Genomic DNA, 24,102 nt, shown 5'->3' with positions numbered 1-24,102 from the left:
AGGACTTTTTAATGTACTTTACATCATTTATGGTGATACCTTCCGGGTTTAAAAACAGATCCAGATCCTTCTCAAATCTGGTTTTGAGATACATCAACCAGGGAATCTTGGTCATACAATCTAAGTTCATTGTCTCTTTCAGGAGACTATGCGTTAAACCAAGCTGTTTATTGAGCCAACATTGTAGCCAAAATATAAGAGGCCGCAAGGACAAGGTGTCGCTAATAAAAGGCAGACCGATCTCTTCGTGCACAGACATGTTCGGTGTCCCCTGTGGGACACACATGAGCTGTTTTAAGAATTTATTTTCAACCACCTGTAGTCCCTCAAGGTTACAATAACCCCAAAAATCGCTTCCATAGGAAGCTATCACAATGCTCTTTGCACGATATTTATTTATTTTTATAATTTATTAAGCGCGAACGAATACCCATAGGCGTCTCGGCGCTGAAAAACCCCTAGTTTTCCCTGGAGGCTCATCCAGAAGTGTCTTAGGTTACTGATCGAAGAGCCAAGTCTTCAATCCTTTACGAAACTGCAAAAGTGAAGAGGACATCTTGATGTACTGTGGCACAGTATTTCATAATTTAGATGCCGCGACTAAGAAGCGACGATCTCCCCACGAAACTGTTTTGGATCGCGGGACCACTAGTTGGTTCAAAGTGGCCGATCGAAGCTGTCTAGTCGGTAAGGTATCAGCTGATCCTTAAAAAAATGTGGGCCTTGGTCATGCAGTGCTTTGTATACTATGCACAGCGATTTAAATTTGATCCGATTACGGATCGTTAGCCAATGGTATTTCCCGATGGTGTCTGAAATCGGCGAGAACTTGGGTGTTCCGGAAAGAAGCCGTGCTGCTGCATTCTGTATTGACTGCAGCTTATTCGTTATCCTGGCCTGTGCATTTAAAAACAGACCATTGCAGTAATCAAGAGATGATAACACTAAGGAGCTGATCAGTGTTTTGGCGGCAGTGTCAGGCAAAAATGGGATGATTTTCCTAATCAGTCTTAGTTTGTGATGGGCTGTTGCCGCTAGCTTGTTAGCATGTGCCATAAAATTTAGATCCACATCGAAAGTTACTCCCAGGTTCCTAACCTTGCGAGAAGGCCTAGGGGGATCTCCCATGGCTGATGGCCACCAAGTTGATGACCACTCTGGTCATAGGGGTCCAAAGATAAGCACCTCCGTCTTATCGGAGTTGAGCTTAAGGCAATTAGTTGCCATCCACTCACCGATTGCGATCATTCCGTGTTGAAAACGGTCTGCCACCTCAAGTCCATTGTCTTTAACACCCAAAACCAGTTGGGTGTCATCAGCGTAGGAGGTTACGCTCATCCCATATGCTTTGATGACATTAGCAAGGTCCGACACATAGATATTAAATAGTGTCGGACTTAGGGATGAGCCTTGAGGAACCCCACACGGTAATTACATTTTGGCGGATTGATATGGGCCCAGGGTGACCGCCTGTGATCTGTCAGCCAGGAAGGATGCAATCAGGTTCTTCGCTAAATGGTGAATGCCCATCTTTTCGACACGGTCGACCAAGATCTTATGGTCAACCGTGTCGAAGGCAGCGGATAGGTCTAGCAGTACAAGTACTGCTATCCCTCCTTGGTCTCGAATTGCCCTAATGTCATCTGCGGCCTTAATTAAGGCAGTTTCGGTACCATGATATCTTCGAAAGCCAAATTGTGAATCATCCAGTAGATGATGTTTCTCTATGAACTCAACCAACTGTTGATTCATGGCCTTTTCGATCACCTTAGCTAAAAAAGGAAGGCTCGCGATAGGCCTATAGTTCTTTAATTCATCCTTGTCTAAGCTTGATTTCTTCAACAGGGGCTTCACCATCGTGTTCTTTAAGGAATCAGGAAACATTCCAGAGGCTAATATAGAATTACAGACTAAAGTAATAACCGGGATGAGTGTATCCATCACTGGTGGAAGAACTGAAAAAGGGCAGGGATCTAATATTGATCCAGTTTTAATAGAGGATACGATAACTTTAATCTGATCTACAGTAATCGGCGTGAAACCGGTCATGGTCTTATCAAAGGCCAAGTGGGGGGGTGCTGATATTGTAGGGTTCGGAGAAAAGGCCTGATAGATATCATTAACTTTGGAGAAAAAGAATTTGGCCAATGCATCACAAAATGATTGAGAAGCAGGCGGGGTAAGATCAGGAGCATTACCTGACAGTGTTCTGGTGATATCATATAATTGTCTGCTTGAGTTTTTAGCTTTATCTATTTTGTCCGAGAAGAATGTTTTTTTAGCTTTTATAATCATCGCTTTATAAACAGACAGTGCCTCTTTATATTTGGCCTTATCCTCAGGAGCGTAATTTTTACGCCACTGCCTTTCCCTATTTCTATTCAACGGTTTTTGCCTCCTTAATTCCTCTGTATACTGTGAGAAGTTGGCCTGATAGGTGATGTTTCCAATTCTGGAACCACCGGTTATCAGACCAAACAATCCCTTATGGTGTCTGGTTGTAAGTCAACCTTATTAGACAAGCTATCCTAGGGGTAGCATGGACTAAGCAGCCTAAAGGCTTAACTTAAGAGGTCGTGTTAAGCGAGCTGTTTTACCACATACAATCCTGTAATATCAAATGAAAGGACACCACACAAGTATATATTATAAAAATATATGTATTTATTACTCACAATAATCCCCAGTACTCTTTATGAATAAAGGGGCACAAGCGTTAAATCAAAAGCACAGTATAACATACAAAGTTGCACAAATATGGATGAGGGCGAGGGGCCACTCAGACCATATACTAAACAAGTGGTATAAGAGATACCAATCGAACAGTGGTTAGGCCTAGGGCCTAGGGAATCGCTGGGAGCAGTCGGGACAAGCAATGCTGAAGTCGGGAAAAGCCCGCGGGATTCGGGTGCAGTGCAGAAAGCGCACGCATGCACCAATGTTAACCAATGGTGCGTAAAAGTTACAAAGTTAGAGTTAAAGGACACTTCCGCTGAACCTAGAGGAACAAAACTTAAGACACAGACCCTAGAGGTGTGTACCAGTGTGGGAACACCGGCGTTGCAATGTTACCTCACCCACAGGAAGCGGGTGCACAGGGTCGAAGTTGAGTCGGGTTTCGTCACGCAGGCTCTTGGTGCTTGGAGCTGAAAGGGCTGCAGGCAGGGTGAAAGAGAAGTGTCCGGTGGAGTCCAAGGGTGGACTCAAGTCGAAAAGTACCTGAAAGCAGAGGGGACAGAGTCTGGGTCACTCAGCAGTGACCAGGGTGGAACCAGGACGGAACCAGGCAATGTCGGGCGCAATCAGGTGGTTGTCGGGGAGCTTCTCTCCGCTGTCACGTGGGCTCTGGGGCATCTACGAAGTCCAGGAGCAGGTCACGATCTGTCCCACGCAGGCTCTCGCCGTCGGCGCTGTCGGCTTCAAGATTGGAGCAAACAACACTTGGCAAAAGCAATCCACGCGGAACCGGGAGATTGCTTCTCACTCGAACCAGGAGGGTCAGAGTGGGGGCTCCTTTTCAGGGGAGCTGGTGCAAATCTGGAGCAACCAGAATCGCAAGTCGAATTTCAAGTTTCGTCGGCACAGGGGCCACAAGCCGGCTGGCAAGTGACCGGGCCAACGCGTTGAGCCAAAAGAAGCAGAAGGGCCCCACGCAGCACTCGTCGAGTGTGGAGGGTTGAACGTCGGTGCAAGAGTGGCTCAGGATTGGGGCTTCTCAAACCCCGGTGTACAGCTTCGAGGGTCACTCGTGGGCTGCACGGTCAGCGTCTCGTGGTCTTTCCAAGATGGCGTGCCCCACGCTTCCGGTCGCCTCCACGGGTCTCAGCTCTGCAGGGACTGTGGATCGGGCTGTTAGAAGGCAGGCAAGCTTGATCTCGTCGATCTCTGTCGCTCGAGTTCCGGCGGGAACTGCAACAAAGCAGACGTCGATGGCTGGATGGTGCCTGTATGCACAGGGTGGTCACTCCTTGACCACAAGGGAGATTCTTCGGGCTTCTACGTCGAGTAGGATGTCGAAGGGTCCAGAGTTTCGTTTCTTATGTTTCATCAGGATAATCTGAAGTGCATTGGCACTGCTCCCACTCTTATTCGAATCTGGGGGGCTGAATTACCTGCTAGGTCCCCTCCTATGGGTGGGACCCAGGAAGGGGGTGGATACACCCCTTTCCTTTGATCCAGGCCGCCCTGGCACGAGGGCTGGAGTGCCCCAGAACCGGTTTGGCCGGATTATGCAAGGGGCAGCCTTGTGCGCCCCAGGCAGTGTCTGGTTTCTTTCAAACCTCCCTGCTACAATCCACTATCTCCTGTCTGGGGGGGTGTAACACCTCCCTGCGACAGGAAACCCTTTGTCCAGGCCCCATTTGGCTGAGTTTCGGTCAGCTTCAGGGGGTCAGACTCGTGTCTGTGGCAGAGGCATCCATTTTGTGGATCCAAGGTCCTTTTAGAAATTAACCGCATTTAAGTAAAGTAACATGTCTTACCCCTCTAGAGGGGTGGAATGCTATCCCCGTCGCCAGAACTGGCGAGGGGATAGTATTCCAAATCGTATGACACCTTACACGACATGTTTTGATAAAGCCAAACCAAAGTTGCTATATAACCGCGAGGATTATAATGCACTTAAGAGTATATGGTATGGCATTATCCTGAAACAGCTTAGGGAGTTGTTCCCGACAGCTGCAGACAGGCTCAGCTCATGCTAGAGCTCCATCTCACATTAAACCACGCACTCTGCCTCCAGGATTGATGAGGCCTTCCATAGGAGTGGCTCACAGGTTAATATGTGTCCAGATATAGGTTTAGATATAGGTATACTATACCTAAGTAAGGGGTGATTACACCACCTTACCCCAGCTGAGTGATCAGCCAGTTGTGTCAATTTAAGAACCAGCCAGGGGTGGCAAAAGATATGCTGCAGCCTCTGGTAGGCCTTGGTGGCCCCTATGCCCTGGGCACCTATAGTGCATTATACAGGGGCTGACAAGGAGTCCATTTCCAATTGTGGTATGTGCCTATAGCACATGTATCATTAATTTAGTGAGAGAACAGCAGGCTGGGGGTCTGATCAGCAGGCCCACAGCCTCAGTAGTCGAAAACCAGTGAAGCAAAAAGCAAAACTTTGGGGTGACCATAGGATAGCAGACCCTACTCTCCTACATATACCATGGGGCAGAGGGTGTGATTCTATTACTTGATAAAGTTTTGGTTGGAACTAATGTATTGGTAGCGTGGCCTAGCCAATCATGAAATTGTTGGGTAGCAGTAATGGGATCGGCGGACAGCGAAGGACATGTACTGTCCAGTAAGTTGGTTAATTCAGTCTGGTTTATATTCTTCCAAACTTTGATCGCTGCTGGAGTCGAAGTAGTGATCTTTTTTTTTTGAGGTTTCCCTTATTGTCAAATTGCTAAAAATGGCATAGTGGTCAGTCCAAGGCATGGGTAAGATATTTACTATCTGTAAACCCTCTACGTTTGAAAAGATACCATCTAAAATGTGTCCGGCTTGGTGAGTCGGGGAGGTGATCATTTGTCTAAGCCCCAGCGTCTCCAGGTCCGTGATAAGGGCCTGTGTATCCTTATCATCCTCTTGATCCAGATGAAAGTTCATGTCACCCAAAACTGAGAAGGATTTCTCCATAACTAGCGATTCCATTATATTACTAAGATTATTTAAAAAGGCAGTCCTTGTGCCAGGAGGTCGATATAAAAGTAGTCCCTTAAAATTATAAAGATAGACCTTCATCATGGCTCCCACAGATCTATTGCCCATTCTCGCAGCAAAATCAAATAGTGCTGCGTTAGCCCTTGTAACTTCTCCCCTCTTTTTATTCAGGAGTGGGGCCCAGTTCCGCTGATGGTCAAAACAGACACCAAGATAGGAGAAAGTGAGGAGGAGCTTAGCACGCATCCGAGATGGCCGCGTGAGCACAGGGCTCCCGAGTCCCTCGCCGCCCTCCGCATATATCCTGAAAGATATCCTGACTGACTACGGGTTCTTGGAGATGAACCTCAGCTGACACCTTAGCTGTTTTAAAAATTTCATTTGGACTTCGGGAACCGCAGATAAGCAGATCGTAGTTAGTGGGGCCTGCCCTACGGCGACACCGGGGACTGGCACACCAAGAAGCCGGGACGTAGTTGAACAACAACGGCCTGAGGGGCTACCCCTGTTGCCCTAAGTTGACTTTCGGTTTCTTTTTTGTGCCTCCGGCCACATCTGTTTGCCCGATTGCTTCGCGCCCCCACCGAGGTCTAGCCTAACTCCGCTTCTCTATTGTATGCCAACAGTCGTGAGTGCTTGGGTGTTGGGCTGAGCTGCTGCTTTCGCACCTACGGCCCACTTTCGTGATCTTCGGCGGTCTGGTGGTGAGCGGCCATTTTCACCAGGTCTCGCGGGCCCCTTCGGGGCTCACCATTCAAAATGACTGCCAGGCTTGACAACGAGAAGCGAAAGACCAAAACGCCTCTACTTGGGGGACCGGTCCAAACCAACGTCATGGATCGCTACACCCAACCCAAAGGGTCCCCCGGTGGCACCGGTCGAGTTTTGGAAGACCCCAAGGACGATCCGACTGCGTTGTCTGAATTGACCCTGCAAGATGTCATGGGCGCCATTGCCAACATGAAGGCTTCCATTGGTCAGCAATACGAGGCTCTCACTCTCAAAATTGACACTGTGGCCGTTGATATTACTTTGATCAGAGCTGATTTGTCGAAGACCAACGAAAGGGTCAAGTCTCTAGATCTGAAGACTTCTAGCCTCACGACCGATGTGTCTGATCTGCAGACGGAAGTTGGAAACTTGCGATCCTCCCACGATCTCATGGCCCATCGACTGGAGGATTATGAAAACAGGGCCTGACGCAACAACATACGCCTTATTGGGGTCCCTGAAAATTCTGGTGCTCCGGCAACGGATCTCCTTGTGGAGGACCTCGTCTTGAATTACCTCGCCCCTACAGGCCCGAGTAAATTCTTCGCCGTGGAGCGTGCCCATCGAGTACCAGGCGGAAAACCGAAGTCGGTGCCTCTCCGAGACCTATCATCGCCAGGATCTTCAATTTCAGAGACAGACATTATCCTGCAAGCCTCGAGAGTGAATGCCCCGTAAAATTCGGGAACGCGACGGTGAGTTTCTATCCGGACTTCACCCAGCTTGTTCAGAGGCAAAGGATGGGGTTTCAGGGGGTGAAGCGAAGGTTGAGAGACTTGGGCCTGAAATATGCAATGCTATTTCCAACCAGGCTGCGTGTCGAATATGAGGACCGGACTTTCTTTTTTGATCGCCCCGACGGAGTGAGTGACTGGCTGGATACCCTTCCCAAACAGAATGACTCTACCGGGCTTCCGGGTGGAGCCGAGGGCGGCGTGTCGGAACAAGAGTGACATTATGATTCCCGATTTCTGAGCACTTCACATGTCAGTCGGCTGGGGTCGATACTTCTTCTACTACTGTCTTCTATTGCTGTATACCCGAGGGTGGCGGGGGGAGTGGGACTCTTTCCTCCTCTGGGGTTTCTTCTTGTAGACTAGTTCAATGATAGGGCGACAGGCACACTGCAAGTTGGGGTGGCTTTTGAGTCTAACGCAGGGGTGCTGGGTGGGGGGCGTTGTAACGGTTTCTAGTTGGTGGGTGGAGGGGGGGATTCTGGGTGTTTGTGAGTTTCTTTCAAGGCAACGTATCGTCTCTTTATTGATCGGGTCATTGTGTTCGCTATAGGGTGGATTCAGCACTTCTTTTTGGGATGGGTGGTAGTGGGTTGAAACTAATGTGTTGGAATGTCAATGGATTGGGGGATAGGATAAAACGGGGTGTGGTGTTACAGTTGCTGCGGCGCCTCTCCCCTGATATTGTGCTGTTGCAGGAGACGCATCTGGTTGGGAACACGTCTCACGCCATGAATCGGCGAGGGTATCGCCTTGTGGCGCACGCTGGATTTACCTCTGGTTCTAGGGGTGTGGGCATCCTCGTCAGGTCCTCCCTCCCTTTGGCAATAGACGATGTGAGCCTTGACGATAGGGGGCGCTACGCTGTTCTCACTGGTAGATGGGAGGGAAGGACTGTATCATTTGTTACTGTATATATCCCGCCGGGTCTACAGACTTCGACTTTTGCGCATCTTGGGCGTGTGATACTGGGGCTCCCAGAGGGCATCTTGGTGATAGGCGGAGACTTCAACTCGGTTGTCTCCGGTAACGTAGATCGCTACCCCCCCCCAGAGATCAAGTCTCGGTCCTGGTTGAGTTGGTTCTTGGAGACCCTGGGTCTGGTAGACTGCTGGAGGTTGCTACACCCGGATCAGGTGCAATACACTTTCCACTCTGGAGCCCATGGCAGCCTGTCTAGACTCGACTATGTTCTGGTGCCGGCGGCGCTGGCCTCTTCTATCGGGGAGGTAAAGCACCTTGCCCGGGGCATATCTGATCACTCCCCAGTGTGGCTTAGCATGGATACTACTATGAGTAATGAGGGACGAGTTGCCCCAATAAACCCCTGGTATCTTCGCAATCCCAAGAGCCGTGCCGAGTTGATGAAATCCCTCGATAATTATTTCGCTGAAAATGTGGGATCTGTGTCCTCTGCTGTATCACTGTGGGAAGCTTTTAAGACTGCGATACGTGGGCAGGCTTTATCACTAATCGCTAATGCCAAGAAACGTAAGCACGAAGAGGTGGTCCGTTTGGAGACAGAGATAGCTGAGCTGGAGGGTGACTTGGAACTCGGAGTGTCCCGCGCCAAGCTTCATTCTCTCAGTCTCAAACAATTAGATAATAGGACCCTGGTTACTGATGCTGCGAAATTCATGAGCAGAGAACAGCAGGGCACACTGTATGATGTTGGAGATAAGGCGGGTAAATTGATTGCGTGGCTTGACAAGAAAGAAAAGGCGAGTTGTGTAGTTCCTGTGATTGAGAACCTTGACGGAGTGTGTGTGACTGACCCGGCTGAAATTGTTGAGTGCTTTGTGGAACACTTCCGAACTGTGTATTCTCCGGTCTATGATAGGTCGGAGGAGGACTCATTTGTTGCTCCGCGATATTGCATTGCCCTGCTTGTCTGAGTCTGACAGAGACCTAATGGATGCTGCGCTTTCAGCGGACGAGGTGGCTGCCGCCATTCGTTCAGTGCGTTCTGGCAAGGCCATGAGCCCCAATGGTCTGCCCATTGAGTTGTACAAATTGTGTCCTGACAAAATGGCTCTGTTTCTAGAGTCGCGAGACACCGGCTCCCTTCCCCGTGACCAGCGTCTTGCTACTATCGTGGTGATACATAAGGAGGGGAAGCCACAAGATCGCTGTTCTTCTTATAGACCAATCTCGTTTCTAAATGCAGAACCGAAAATTCTCGCCAAATTATTAGCTAACCGCCTGACAAATGTCATCAGTGACTTGATCCATCCGGATCAATCCGGTTTCATCCCACACCGTAACACGGTGCTCAACCTGCGGCGCTTGCACGGTGTTCTCGCGAGGGCGGCGTCTTTTCGTGAGCCGGCCATCTTGGCTTCCCTGGATGCTACGATGGCCTTCGATACTCTAGAGTGGCATTATCTTTGGGCCGCTCTTGTGAAATTCGGTTTCGGCCCCGGGTTCATCAGTTGGGTGAAACTTTTGTATGAGGAGCCACTGGCGCAGGTGGTCGTGAATGGTCGAGTATCTACTTCTTTTGTCCTCGGGAGGGGCACACCGCAGGGCTGCCCGTTGTCACCACTGCTTTTCACCCTTGCCCTTGAGCCGCTGGCTGCTTGGTTGCCCTGGGAGCCCTCGATTAAAGGGATCCAGTTGTCCCCAGACTTTGAGGATCGCGTCTCGCTCTACGCGGATGATATCTTATTGTACCTTACGTCCCCTCGAAAATCTCTTAATGTTTTGTTTGACGTGCTTACTTCGTTTGGGAGGAACTCTGGCCTTGTGATCAACTGGGCTAAATCCTGTGTATACATGCTCTCGGGCGGTCCTCCTCCCTTGCCTCGCAGATGCCCCATTCAGGTCTCTCCGCCGGGTTTTAAGTACTTGGGGATTTTTATATCTTTGGACCCCGTGGCTCGATATGAAAGTAATCTGCTCCCTCCTCTTCAGAGATTGAGACTTGATGTTGTGCGCTGGCGCGGGTTGCCTCTATCACCGCTCGGGCGCGCAGCCCTTTTTAAGATGATGTCCCTGCCGCGGTTTTTGTACGCGCTCCAGAATACGTTCGATATTATCCCGGCGAGCTACTTTCGAGAGGTTGAGAGTCTGCAGAGACGGTTAATCTGGGATGGACGTTCGCGTATCGCCCTCGCTAAACTCACACTCCCCTGGTATGACGGGGGTACAGCGCTGCCGGATATCAGGCGTTATTATTGGGCCTCGCAGCTGAGTGCAATCAATCATGCAACGTACGCTTCAGCTCCTAACCCGGCGTTCGAGATGGATAAATATTTGCTTCCGGGCGGGGACTACAGAAGGGCGCTCTATTCCAAGGGGATGGGAAATGATTTATCTGGACCCACCAGAATAGCTGTCCGAGTGTGGCATGATACGAATGAGTCTATGGGATGGAGAGATCGACTGACTCGTGCAACCCCCTTGTATGCGTCTGAAAGGTTGGGATGTCTCTGGAAAACGAAAGGGTTTGACAAATGGGATATGATTGGTATCAGCACCGTGGCCGATCTTTGGGTCAAGGGCAAAATCAAGACCTTTGCCGTCTTAAAGACAGAATATGCATTGAGTGATAGGGAATTCTTCCGGTATGCACAGATTCAGCATGCTTTAAATTCGGCTCTCCCTGCGGGTACCGACGTCCCCGAGTCTTCCCCCCTTGAAGATCGGGTCCTGGACGGCCATGTGCCCGACAGTACAATTTCTTTGATATATAAGAAGTGGATCAATGCCCGGGTAGATCTGCTGCTGCGTCTCAGGGAAGTTTGGACCAGCGATGGTCTGGAGCTGGACGACGAGAATTGGCAGGCTGCAGTATCCTCGCCCAAAGAGGTTGCGATTCCTGCCCGTCTCCGTCTCGTTCAGCTCAAAATCTTAAACCGTGTATATGTTACTGGACCGCACCTGATTCGTATGGGTTATTCCTCAGATGGATTATGTAAGCGTGGTTGTGAGATGCTTGGAACTTTCCTTCATATAATTTGGGAGTGTCCGGAGGTGGTGACGTTCTGGAATCGTGTGCATGAAGTAATGGGAAGGGTCACTGGAGTGGTGTTGTTGCCAGAGGCCAGACGCTGTCTATTGAATGTGTGGGAGCCGAATGATTATGGTGTGGCACAGACGCAGTGGGCGACCCTTGGGAATATTATTTCCAAGAGAGATATTGCCCAATTGTGGGGCGCCCAACGGCCGCCCACTGTATCGGTATGGAAGGAGAATATGGATTGGTGCATGTTCAGAGAGAAGACAGTGTATGTGGCGCAGGGCAAACCTAGGAAATGGAGCAACATTTGGAGCCAATGGAACGCATATCGTGGAAATGTGTGTGCGCCTCCATTCGTGGAGAACCCCGATGTCCCCCTGATCAGACATTCCATATATTGTGTTCTTATGTTATCTCTAATTTGTTTCCCCGCTCGCCTCCTCCCCACTCCATGTGCTATTGATCCACTGTGTAATATCATGCTTAGGTGTCCTCCTCTGTGAACACATGTCCATGTACACTGTTTTTCTTTGCCTTGTATGTTGTTTTCTTTTTTCTTCTTCAATTAAAATTTTACACAAAAAAAAAATAATAATAAGAGAAAGTAGTACACATTGGCACCGTAGTGCCATTTACTCTAAATTGGTGGTGTTTTTTGGCAAATTTCCCCGTCTGCATCACGTAAGATTTTGTATTGTTTATGGATAGGTCACGGCTGGCCATAAACCCGTGAAATGTGTCCAATAAAGTTTGTAACCCTTTCGGGGTACGGGCCAGGAGGACGGCGTCGTCCGCATAAAGCAGGACGGGCAGTCCCCGGCAGCCCACATAAGGGTAATCCGCCCCTGTATCTACCAGTGTCTCTTCAAGGTCATTTATATAAAGGTTAATAAGCAAGGTGCCAGGATGCACCCCTGCCTGACGCCCCGACTGGTTCTAAAATTCCTTGTTACCTTGAGGTCCATTGTGTATCTTACGTTAGCCCTTGTGTCTCTATGAAGATCTTTTAAAAAGTTCACCAGTTTTTGCTCTACCCCCATGGCCTCCATGGACTGCCACAGCTTTTCTCGGTTGACACAGTCAAAAGCCGAGGAAAGGTCCATGAAGGCCATGTAGATAGTCCCAGAACGTGCAAGAGTGTATTTGCCCAGAATCAGATAAAGATTTAGGCATTGCGCCATAGTCGAATGCCCAGTCCTGAACCCGTACTGGGCGTCTGAAATTATCTGCTTCTCCTCTGCCCACGAGGTCAGCCTTTTTAGTATAACCCCACTTAGGACTTTTACAATGGAGTCGATCAGGGAGATGGGCCTATAATTTAGGGTACTGTTTCGATCTCCCTTCTTAAACACCGGTACAATTGTTGATAGGCCCCATGAGGGTGGACAGCCCTTTTCCGCTGCGGCATTTCCCACTGCTGTTAAAATTGGTGCCCAGAATGGGGGACTAAATTTAAATAGGTCAGGGGGGATACCATCTGGGCCAGGGGCCTTCTTATTTGAGATATTAGTTTTTGCTTCTTTTCTACATTGTATAAATTCACCATGTATGACAGACGAATGGTCTGATTTCCCGAAAATCTATCCACTACTGAAGTCTCAAAAATATTACAAATGGCAAAAAAATTCTTAGAGAAAGGATCACAATCTGGGCTGAACAACATGAATGTTTTTTTTCTGGCACACATGGAATTTTGTCAAAGCTTCTTGAAATAATGCAGGTGGTATAACAAAATAACCTTATGGAAGGCACCATGAGGATCAGAACACACCGGTGTTCTCCAATTAATCTAGCAGAGGTTATTACTGCTCGCTTATATAGAACTCTATGTAGCAAGAATCTCTACTCAGGAGCTAGAATAGACAGGAGCACAGAAAAGAGGTCTAAAAGAAAGTTTATGGAAGAACTGACTTGTAAATGTGTCTGTCCAAGTAAGTTTAAAGAACAAGAACATGTTAAGATTAGTTTTTAAATATGCAAGTGATACTGCTTTTCTGATCGAGTCTGGCAGAGAATACAATTTATTGATTTACAGATTGCAAAAGCTTTTCTCCACTACTGTTGAAAGCAGGAAGGGAGAAGGCCTAGGTAGACCTTTGTTGTACCCTTGCTTCCTTGTATTCAGCTATAACAATAGGTTGTCATTCAGAATAGAGGGGACTATATAGTGGCTTCAATATTTAACAGGTACAGGCCCTTGGAAATGATCCAATAACTCCACTTTAAGCCAGAGTACATTTTATTTCGCATGTAAGCCACACTCCTAAAGAAGGAATGTATCTATCTTTTAAAAGTGTGTGAACCAATGGAAGTGCTGTCTAACATAAACCCTTCATTTGTGACCGGTCCCAAAAACCTCTACACGGAGAGGACACCATTCCACTCCCATCATCCTCCTGTGCTTTCCATGGAATAATCTACACAAATATCTTGCTGCATTGCTGTTCCCGTGTGCCAGGCCTGATTCACTCCTCCTGTCAGCTGGTGCCAGGTGAAAGATGGCTACAGGTTCTTCAATAAGCGTGGACTCTGCTGCATTGTTTTTCTGGTGATGTGGAGCCTGCCACTGAACTGTCGTTATTCTCTCTATAGCTGCAGCCCTCAAGAGGTCTCATTGTCCTGGGATCTTAATAAAGTGTCATACGTGAGCTTTTTTCTATAGACTGCTACACACCACTGCAAAAACTTTTTGCTTCAAACATCCAACTTGACTTCAATTTTTACTGCCAAAAAAACTTTTGGGCTATGGGGATAGCTAGAGAACTCTATTTATGCCCTTCTCACTGCCATAGTGTCCCCTTCACACAATTTTCAATGCAGGTCGAGGTTAATATGCACAGTTCCAGTTATGTGGAAAAAAGCACAAATACACATTTCAGACCAAAATGAGGTTTGTACTTCACCAACCTGATTAGGAAAGAACACTTGATCTTATATTGAAAATGGGATAACAAATTTCGAATTAAACAAAGTGAGGCAAATAATTATTTTTCAATACAAATATGGGCAGACTCACCTTTCCAGGCCATGGCGGGTATTTACCAAGTTTCCCCCTACAAAATAAAAAAACAGGCGTGTTAAAAACAACGTAACTATACTGTATATATCAACCTCTACCCCCCAGTGAGAGCTTAAAAGGTGCACCTAGAGCCGTAAATAAGCAAACAAGGACAATTTGTGAAGACGTCTGCTGGGCTAATCAAAGTTAGAAGGGTCTATGGTGACTACACCCAATGCGCCTATAGAAGATAAAGTTTTGTTGTCCATGTTTATATTCATTAACACAAAGGAATCAACACTTCGAAATGAACAGCATGAACAGAAATGGGGAATAGGAGAGAATAAATGACGAAAAAGTAATGAGATGAGATTCTAAAGGGTGTGTGCTTTATGAAAAGAATGTGTGTACTTGTACATTATTCATTTTGTACAATGGGACTTTACTACTTAGTAAGCACAGTAAAGTAAAAAAAAAAAAAAAAATCAAAAACACACACACACCTTCATACTAATTCCAGTGTGGTTTGCCCTTGGCATAGCTCCATCACAACTGGCTGAAAATTGCCTGTTCTAGAGGGCAAGACAAAAATTAGCTTGGAAAAAATAATGCCACTGCTTTAAAGGAAATTTGGATACTTCTATACGACTACTTTAAAGGAAATTTGGAAACTTCTATATTGGAGAATAAACCCATGCGTGTAACATTCACCCATTACCTGCAGCATCTACTTCCTGTGGTATTTCCAAGATACAGGTTTGTTGCATTTTATGTTGAGCGAGGAGATGGCTGGCTGGGTGTTGTGAAGAAAGAATATCATGGAATAGGTGAAGAAAATGTCACTATAAATATAATTTTACTAACTCTGTTTCCCTGCGTTGCCTCCTTCTCAAGTAGTTAGGATTAGCTTCTAAGGCTTTACACGTTTGTGAGGGCAGAAAATAACCTAGATTTAGCTGCCACGACAGGCAATTTTAATTTTTCTACGTTTTTGCCCGTTTATGTTGAGAGCATATTTCCCTCAAATAGTGAATCCACCATGAATGTTAAAATATCTGAATAAAGGTAAGAGCCAAACCTAGGCAAGTTCCTTTATACTAAAGAGTGCGCTCTTGCTGTCTTGTCCAAAAGAGCTTCCAAATCTGCAGCTGCTGTAAAGAAGTCCACCTTTCCATCTTAATACCAGAATGTTTTAGGAGGAAGAAACTGCAAGCATGTGAAGTACTTTTCAATGTGTAGGTTAGAAACAGGAATAATAGAACCTCCAACTAATCAGCCTCGGCACCAGGCAGGATGGTCTGTAGAGTTTCTTGTCCCAGTTGTATAATACATTTCATTCTTTATTCAGGACTGAAAATAGGACAGAGACATATTTTGCCTGTGCTAGGGCCACATAAATTATAGCATACATCAAAGGAAGACTGCCCTCAGAATGAATGACACCGGTTGGTTGCACAATATATTATATACAAGTTAGATGGTTCATGATGGTGTCTGGACCAAGCTGCAAAGATAGATTCTTAACTGAAACCTCTAACCCAAGGGAAGAAAGCACTAGAATGGTAGGTGCATACGTTGAAAGCAGTCCAGAAGAAAATTACTTTAAAAGTAGGAGTTGCTGCAAACTATCTTATCGTTAGTGAGGGGTCCGTCACCAGTGCCGGGACACTATGGGTGGCTTTGAAGCACACCTTGCGGGGGGTGGATATAGCCTGGTGCGCAGCGGCCCGTAAGCGGCGAAGGGAAGAATTGGTACGGGCCGAGGAAGATGTAGAGACGCTTGAGCGCCAGAGCCTGGAAGCAGGTGAGGGGCAGGTGGTGATGCAGCTGCTCCTGGCGCAACAGTCCTATGCTGCCCTCCTGACGGACGAGGGCCGACAGGTTTGGCTGGCAACGCGTAGCAGGATATGCCAATGGGGAGACAAGTCAGGCAAGATGCTACATCGGCTCTGCTAGGGCACCTTCCACGCCCAGGCTCTCCCGGGTGTACTAGATGAGGCCTGCCTCACATCTCAGCACTCGTGCACCCGGACCAGGCTGGGTTTATGCCCCGGAAGGCGACCAGGCATAACATACGGTGGGCGCATGTGGCGATGGCGGCTGTCCGACAGACTGGGGAGCAGGAGGCGCTCCTCTTAGCGGACATGGACAGGGCATTCGACTATGAGCTGGGTCTATTTGTTCGCGCTGCTGCACCGACTTAATCTTGGCCCTCATTTCATGTCCTACCGGACACTCCTATATACAGACTTGACAGCATTGGTTCGGGTGGCAGGAGCGGTCTCTTCCAGCTTCGCTGTCAGACACGGCACCAGGCAGGGGTGCCCCCTCTCGCCGTATTGATTTGCCTTGGCTATGGAACCGTTGGTGGCGTGGGTCACATGGACGCACAGCTCAGGGGCTTTGAGTGGGTTCCGGGCCTGTCTGACAGGATCGCTTTATATTCTCTTTATATGCGGACAATGTCCTCCTCTTCCTTATGACCTAGGATAGAATGGGGATACACGCCTCCTGCGGATCATGCAGATCTTTGGGGAATCGTCGGGGCTGTATATGAACCCCTGCAAATCCACGCTGTGGGTTTTGGGGGATCGGGCGAGCGTAGGCAATTGGGCGTCCGCGCTTCAAGTGGCAGTGGGCGGCCTGAAGTATCTGGGGGTGTTCATCTCGGAGGTGCCGGCCACCTCCTGGGAGCGGAATCTGGTGCTGGTATGAGTCCGTGCGGATATTAAGACTTGGTCGCGCATGCCGCTGACACTCTATGGTAGATCAGCAATCTTTAAGATGGCAGCGTTTCCTCAGTTGCTTTACCAGTTACAGAATCACCCGTACCCGATCCCGCCCAAATGGTTCCGGCTGGTGAATTCTGTACTTGGGCAGTTCTTGAGGGAGGTGGGAGGGGGGGGGGGGGGAGAGGTGCGTGTAGCACTGCGCACATGCTTTCTTTCCACCTACTGCGGAGGACTCGCGACCTCGGATATTCTTTCGTATTACCAGGCCTCGCATTTACTGGTCCTTAATGAGTGGTGGTATGGCGACAGGGAGGATCGGGCATATGCGTTGGAGCGTACCCTTATGGGATCTCACACGCTACACACTATTCTTTACTCGGTGGTGGAATACCCTGACCCGAGAAACCCCCCTCTGGCATAATGGGCGTTTGCCCGACCTCGCGGCGTTACCGGGTTTTCAGGGCTGGGATGCTATAGGCATCTCGACCGTTGGTGCTGTTGGGAGGGACACAACACTCAAGTCCATTCAGGATTTAATAAGAGGAATTTGGCACGCACCGGTCCCAGTTTTACCAATACCTCCGACTCCGTCATGCACTGTCCCCAGCCTAGAGTCTATCCCTGAATTTAGCCCTATGGAGGCAAAGGTTTTTATGGGGGATCTAGAGACAAAGAAGATATCTCGGATTCATCAGTCCCTGGTTACTCATTGCTCCCCCATGTTACAGAGGCTCCGGTGGGTTAGGGAAGAGCATGTGGGCACACTGGAAGAGGAGGATTGGAGCGGGCGGGACTGATTGCCTCCCCGAGTGTCTTCAGTGTGGCCGGAAGGAGGGCACATTTCTGCATACCATCTGGCACTGCCTATCCCTGGACCGATTTTGGAGGGGGGTCTTTGCATGCCTGTCGGAGGTGTTGGGGTGGGGGTTCCTATGTACGCCACAGTTCGCCCTGCTACATGTCATGGAGGGAATAGGGGGCAATGTATACAAAAGACATTATGCTGCTTGGCCTCACATTGGCAAAACGGGATATAGCTAAGGCGTGGAAGGATACACGGGCCCTTTTGGTGGCAGCGTGGAAAAATGGCCTGGACTTCTGTATGGGGTTAGAACAGCCAATCTTTGTTGCCAGGGGATGCCCACGTAAGCATTATAAAATATGGAAGAGTTGGGCGGAGTACCGTGGTCTGTGGCTGGAACCCCCCGTGGTGGCAGAAGACCTTCCAGGGGAGTGAATGCTGCGACTCATGGGTTTGTTTTGATGCTGGGTGGGGGGTATGGGGGGTTGGGGGCGTGTGTACATATGCTGACATTCTTCCGCTCTGTATAGGATGATCGTGGACTGGACTATGTGGGCATTGTGCGACGGGGGGGTCTTTTTGAAAATGTTGCTTGGTATACATAGTCATGTATCTTAATTGTTCTTCAAAAGTCGATTGCTTCCTTGCTGATGTAATGTATGATACTGCAGTTGTCTCAGGAGTGCAGAGCCCTGCAACATATGTGCAATTTGACAAAATAAGTTTAAAAAAATAAAAAAAATAAAAAGCAGGAGTTGCTTTTGACATCATCGAATGAGAAGATTTAGCAGATTTTAATTATTTAGGAAAATCTGTAGACATGAGCAGGTTCTACTGCGCTAAAGTGAAAATTCAATACAATGTAAAGTTATGGTTCACTAGGATCTGGAAAAATGATAGAATTTGGCACTAGATTTTGTGATACAAAGTTCTATAATATTATCCTTTAACTAAGTGGCCAAGTCATCAAGAAACCGGTCAGACAAAACAGACTGCGTGATCCAGTCACATTCTTTTTTTACTACAGTCGATAAATAATACAGCTGCCCCACTGCCTCCTCCACAAAAGAGGCAGGAAAGTAAAACAAGCATTTACAATGCAACGGTCTCGCCTTTGCAAAAGTTAGAGCTATTGGCATTGTAAATGACAAACTTTATATTTATGCGTTTCTTTTGAAAACAGATAAATAAATGGCGTCATTTACAATGCCAATAGCTTAATCTCTCGCAAATCCTAGATTTATTGCATTTGGTCTCGTCTTTATTAAAGTATAAGCAATTCTGTTTGTAATTAGGTGGCTTTTTAGTTTCTCTTTTATTAGTGTTTTTTAAAGTCCCATGTACATAACATGCATATGTGTGCATCTATGTATATGCAAGTATGCATTAATATTGGTATTGATATAGATATGCAGATGTTTATGTTTATATATGTATGTATACATACATATATATACACATACATATATCTACGCATATATATGCATGTTATGTTCATGAAAGTTTGAAAAACACTAATAAAGCTAAAAAGCCACCTGATTACAAACAGAATTGCTTTACGTGTAATAAAGATGAGACCTATGGCATTTTGTTTACTAGTGCCTTTAGGCAAAGAGTAAAGGTTTGAAGTAAGGTTAGGTTGTTTTTGCAGATTGAGTAGTAGAGAGTGAGTAGTACATAGTGAGTAGAGAGTACTAGAGAGTACTAGAGAGTGAGTAATAGAGAGTTAGTAGTGTGATTAGTAGAGTGAGCAGTAGAGAGTAGTAGTAGAGAGTAGAGTTGCAGAGAGTAGAGTTGTAGAGAGTAGAGTAGTAGTGAGTTGTAGGCAGTAATAGAGAGTGAGTAGTAGAGAGTAGTATAGAGTGAGTAGGAGATAATGTGTAGGAGATAGCGAGTAGTAGAGAGTGACAGTGTCTCACACAGTCTCACACACACAGTCTCTCTCACACACACAGTGTCTGACACACACAGTGTCACACACACACACACAGTGTCTCTCACACACACAGTGTCTCACACACACAGTGTCTCACACACACACAGTGTCTCACACACACACAGTGTCTCACACACACACAGTGTCTCACACACACACAGTGTCTCTCACACACACAGTGTCTCTCACACACACAGTGTCTCACACACACACACAGTGTCTCTCACACACACACAGTGTCTCACACACACACACAGTGTCTCACCACACACACAGTGTCTCACCACACACACAGTGTCTCACCACACACAGTGTCTCACACACACAGTGTCTCACACACACAGTGTCTCACACACACAGTGTCTCACACACACAGTGTCTCTCACACACACACAGTGTCTCTCACACACACACAGTGTCTCTCACACACACACAGTGTCTCACACACACACAGTGTCTCTCACACACACACAGTGTCTCTCACACACACACAGTGTCTCTCACACACACACAGTGTCTCTCACACACACACAGTGTCTCACCACACACACAGTGTCTCACCACACACACAGTGTCTCACCACATACACAGTGTCTCACACACACACACAGTGTCTCACACACACACACAGTGTCTCACTCACACAGTCACACAGAACACAGTGTCTCACACAGTCTCACAGACACAGTGTCACAGACACAAATGCAGAGGTTGCCAAACGCCAGGGGTCTGGCTCCCGTCTTGATTCTCGCTTATGCCTTTTTCTTTAAACACCAAAAGCATGATGATGATAAATAAGTCACATTCTCTAAAAATGAGTGCGGTGCCTACCACCGGCACAAATTAAGCCCTAGCTGGCAGGACGTAAACACAATCGCTTTCCACTTGATGCCTTACCAAGTGTGGACTGCATGCCTCCTTCAATTCTGTAACTGTGTGTGTTTAATGTTTTATCTCATGAGCCCGGTTGGGTTGAAATGCAATACAGTTGGTTTATAAAAAATATATATATATATATATATATATATATATATATATATATATATATATATATATATATATATATATATATATATATATATATATATATATATATATATATATATACTCTTCTCGCTTTGTAGCTCTTGACATCTATAATTCTCTTTCCTAAGCATTGTCTTTAAAGGGGTCCATAGTTTAGTCCCTCCTTCCCTCTCCTGATCAACACTACACACTCTCATACCCCCTGCTTACCGCGAAGATATCACCAAATGGAACTCCGAGTTGTGGGGCATGCCAAATATCTCTCCACCGTAACAGAGAGAAGGCCGACGCGTGACGTTCTCAAGATGTCTGCTCCCAAATAGTTTATCAGACACAAGAACTAACAGGCGGTGCAACCACACCCTTCCCGGACCTAAATAGCACAGTCCGGTAGCTCCAAAGAAGACACAAGGAACAAATGGCCACATCGAGGGGAGCAGAAGTGATTTTATCCTTCTTCCGTTCTCCCGCAGAAGTCAACGTGCAGCCGCTAGGACCCCTCATACACGTAGTTAGTTAATTCAGTCCCGATGGTCCCGTTCCTCAATGGAAGACCTCAGTGAAAACAGGACAGGGTTCATACTTGCTGCGGACATTTGCGTCACCTGGAAAACACACAAAGGTCAGCAGCCACCAGCACCCACCATGTAATCTGGGGAAAAGAGGACGGGAAGCGGGTGGCACAGGGGAAGCTTTCACCAGCACGATCTTCCCTAGCAGCAGCCCCGGGCGCCCTCCTCCCTCGCTCATAGTGGTAGCTTTGAGTCCGCACTTACGGTGTTAAAAGCGAAACTACATGCCCCAGAATGTAACGTACTGTCCGGAGCGCTCTCCTCCCGGGTGTGTGTGTAAGAGCCTGCATGGGAGTGTCTCTGGTCGGAGAGACAGGGTCACCTCTGTGTGCATCGCCGCCCTCCTGCTGCCAGCAGGCTCAGACGCACGACTCCCGGCTGCGCCTGCCACCAGCACCCACCATGTAATCTGGGGAAAAGAGGACGGGAAGCGGTTGGCACAGGGGAAGCTTTCTCGCATGTTTCACCAGCACGATCTTCCCTAGCAGCAGCCCCAGGCGCCCTCCTCCCTCGCTCCCCATCATTTGATGCTGCTCAGGGCCACCTGTGGGCTGCACAGAGGGGCCGGAGAGCTGCCCGGGTGCGGGGAGGGGGGGGCGCAGCCTCCTGGACCACAGCGGATGAGGGGGGAGAGAGGGGGGGAGTTCAGAGATTGGAGCTTCGTTGATTTGCAGAAAGTTCTGGCGAGTGGGGGACCCACACGCATTTCGAAGTTACTTTACTTTCACCTGTGTTTTGGCTGGTGAATATTTGAGTGAATACTTATGCGCATCGATGAGGAGTGCATATCGCCTCACGGTTTATCAGGTTTGCAGTGTAGGTGTTCTAAATTACACAGAAGGAGTCTGTAGGCAACGTTTTCTTCAACGTGTGTACCTTCGAGTGCTTTGTAGTTTCGTCAGCTGATCCAGGATCCTTCTCCGACGGCTGCGTGTACTGGTATTCCTTGAACCCGATTTTCTTTACCATCTGGCACAATTTATTACCTCAACTTCAAGCACTCATCAGTTTCCTAAATGACTATAGGTGTGTTTAGAATTGGACCGTACATCATTCCATTGCTACAATTACAAGAGAGCCCGTGACCCCTTCTTATACAGCGTTTTCTACATGTAAGGAGTGGTACCACAAGCCAGTCTACAGCATGTCTTGCTCGCGCAGCCCCCACGCGCCAGTAGGCTCTCTGATTGGTTGAGAGTCCACCAATCAGAAAGCTTATTTGGTAGTTGCTAACCAATCACAGCAGACAGCGTGAGCAAGACACTCCGTGCCTTTTGTCTGTAAGCCCCGTCCTTTAGACTAGGGGGCGTGTTTGAATAATGTAGAAAGAAACGAAAACCAGATAGACATGACGAAAAAAGGGGCGGGACTTAAAAAAACACGGAAACGCCCCCGAATCGAGTCAAGGCGGGCCCTGAACTAAGTGACGCTCCTCTCCTCCAATGGCTGGCAAGCATTTACGAGGCCAGCCAATGGAGAAGAGGGGTGTGTTCAGGCCCCCATACTACACGCATAAAATTTCGGCTCCGCCCACTGCTTACGCAGTGCGACGGTAGCTTCAACCTAAAAAATCCTTGTAGTAACTGTAGGTGGTGTAGAAGATGAAGGGGTTGTACGATCAGTATCCACCATTTGCTGATAGGCAATAGATATTACTGGTCTAAGCACCTATACTTTAGCCAAGAGCACAAAACTTGGTCCGAAAAATTAAATACTGCATCTCACATGATGCCAACTTACATCATCAGGAGGAACTGAAAAGGTAGCAAATTATCACAATCCCTTCCTTGAACTATTGAACAACTGCTGCTGAGAGAAATAGAATTAATTGTCACTAGTATGAAAATGTGCGAAGGCCATACACAAAAAGGATCACAAGAGCAAGCCTGCTCCTCCATAAATTAAAGGAAATGTCTGCAGAGAAGAGACAGAAGCGCAGAGCCACCAGAATATGTAAAAGACTGCATCCTCAGAGACTGGCATCTAGCATGGGGCAGGTGGGGATTAAATCAGGGCATCCAGAAGAGAGCCATAATAACCCTGCCAGCAATTTACACTATCCAATATGGTTATCACAGCAGCAACACAGGAACATCACGGTTCAGTCACCAAGCTGCCCAATGGACATTTACACACAGGAGTGGAAGAAGGTAAAGAAATGGGAGAGACAAAAGGCAAACTTCTACAGCAGAGTAAGCTTGGAAATGACTTGGTTTAAGACTTTTGTTATAGGCTAGAATAATGCATGTGCCGTGCAGGGGGGGACAGAGTAACAGACGTCATAAAAATTGCTGAGATTTTGCGGAATCCCAAGTACTTTCCTGTACATTCTGTGCTGTCCGAGAAGGAAGTGTGTGCTGCAAATCGAGGAAACATGGGATGGCCAGATAAGCACATGTTCAACTAGTTCAGCAAGCATACATTATTAATTGGAGGTCTGCTTTGGCCACACTTGGAGTATAGTTTGCAGAAATACAGTGAGAAAGAATACAATGAATATAATGGTAATAAAAGAAGTTATTGTTGGTCTACCCATGTTAATAGGTTTAGGTATTATAAGGACTCGCACCTGGATTTCAAAATATCCAGATGGCACTCAAAGAACTGGATGGATAGAAAGTAAGTCTTGAGCGGGGGCAGAGGGATACATTTGCATTCAGCCCTTTCATGACAGATGCACGAGACAGCAGTATTGAGATGATTACTGTCAGGGACTAACCTTGTATTTCAAGTGTTGGAGGCATACTTATAGTACCTCCAAGAACACTCCAAGGCCTACCCATTAAGGGTGGTTCCATAAAGAAGGATCAAATTAGTACTGCAGTATTCAGCACCTCTTACGTCAAGAAGAAAACAGTGTCAATCACTTCTTTTTTTTTTTATATTTAATTTATTTATGCAGAATA

The 24,102-nt window shown here is 47.4% G+C and overlaps 1 protein-coding gene across 1 annotated transcript in view; it reads right to left on the bottom strand.

Moving 5' to 3' along the window:
• The window catches only part of GLYR1 (glyoxylate reductase 1 homolog), a 529,972-nt gene that overhangs the window by 440,438 nt on the left and 65,432 nt on the right, over nt 1-24,102 (bottom strand). The window contains exon 2 of the mRNA XM_078662916.1: nt 14,147-14,183. Coding sequence (XP_078519042.1) covers nt 14,147-14,183 — 37 coding nt within the window. The remainder of the gene's footprint in view (nt 1-14,146; nt 14,184-24,102) is intronic.

Source organism: Lissotriton helveticus, chromosome 10, assembly GCF_964261635.1.
Source record: "Lissotriton helveticus chromosome 10, aLisHel1.1, whole genome shotgun sequence".
Taxonomy (NCBI): Eukaryota; Metazoa; Chordata; class Amphibia; order Caudata; family Salamandridae; genus Lissotriton; species Lissotriton helveticus.
This window is presented reverse-complemented; position numbering and strand designations above follow the sequence as displayed.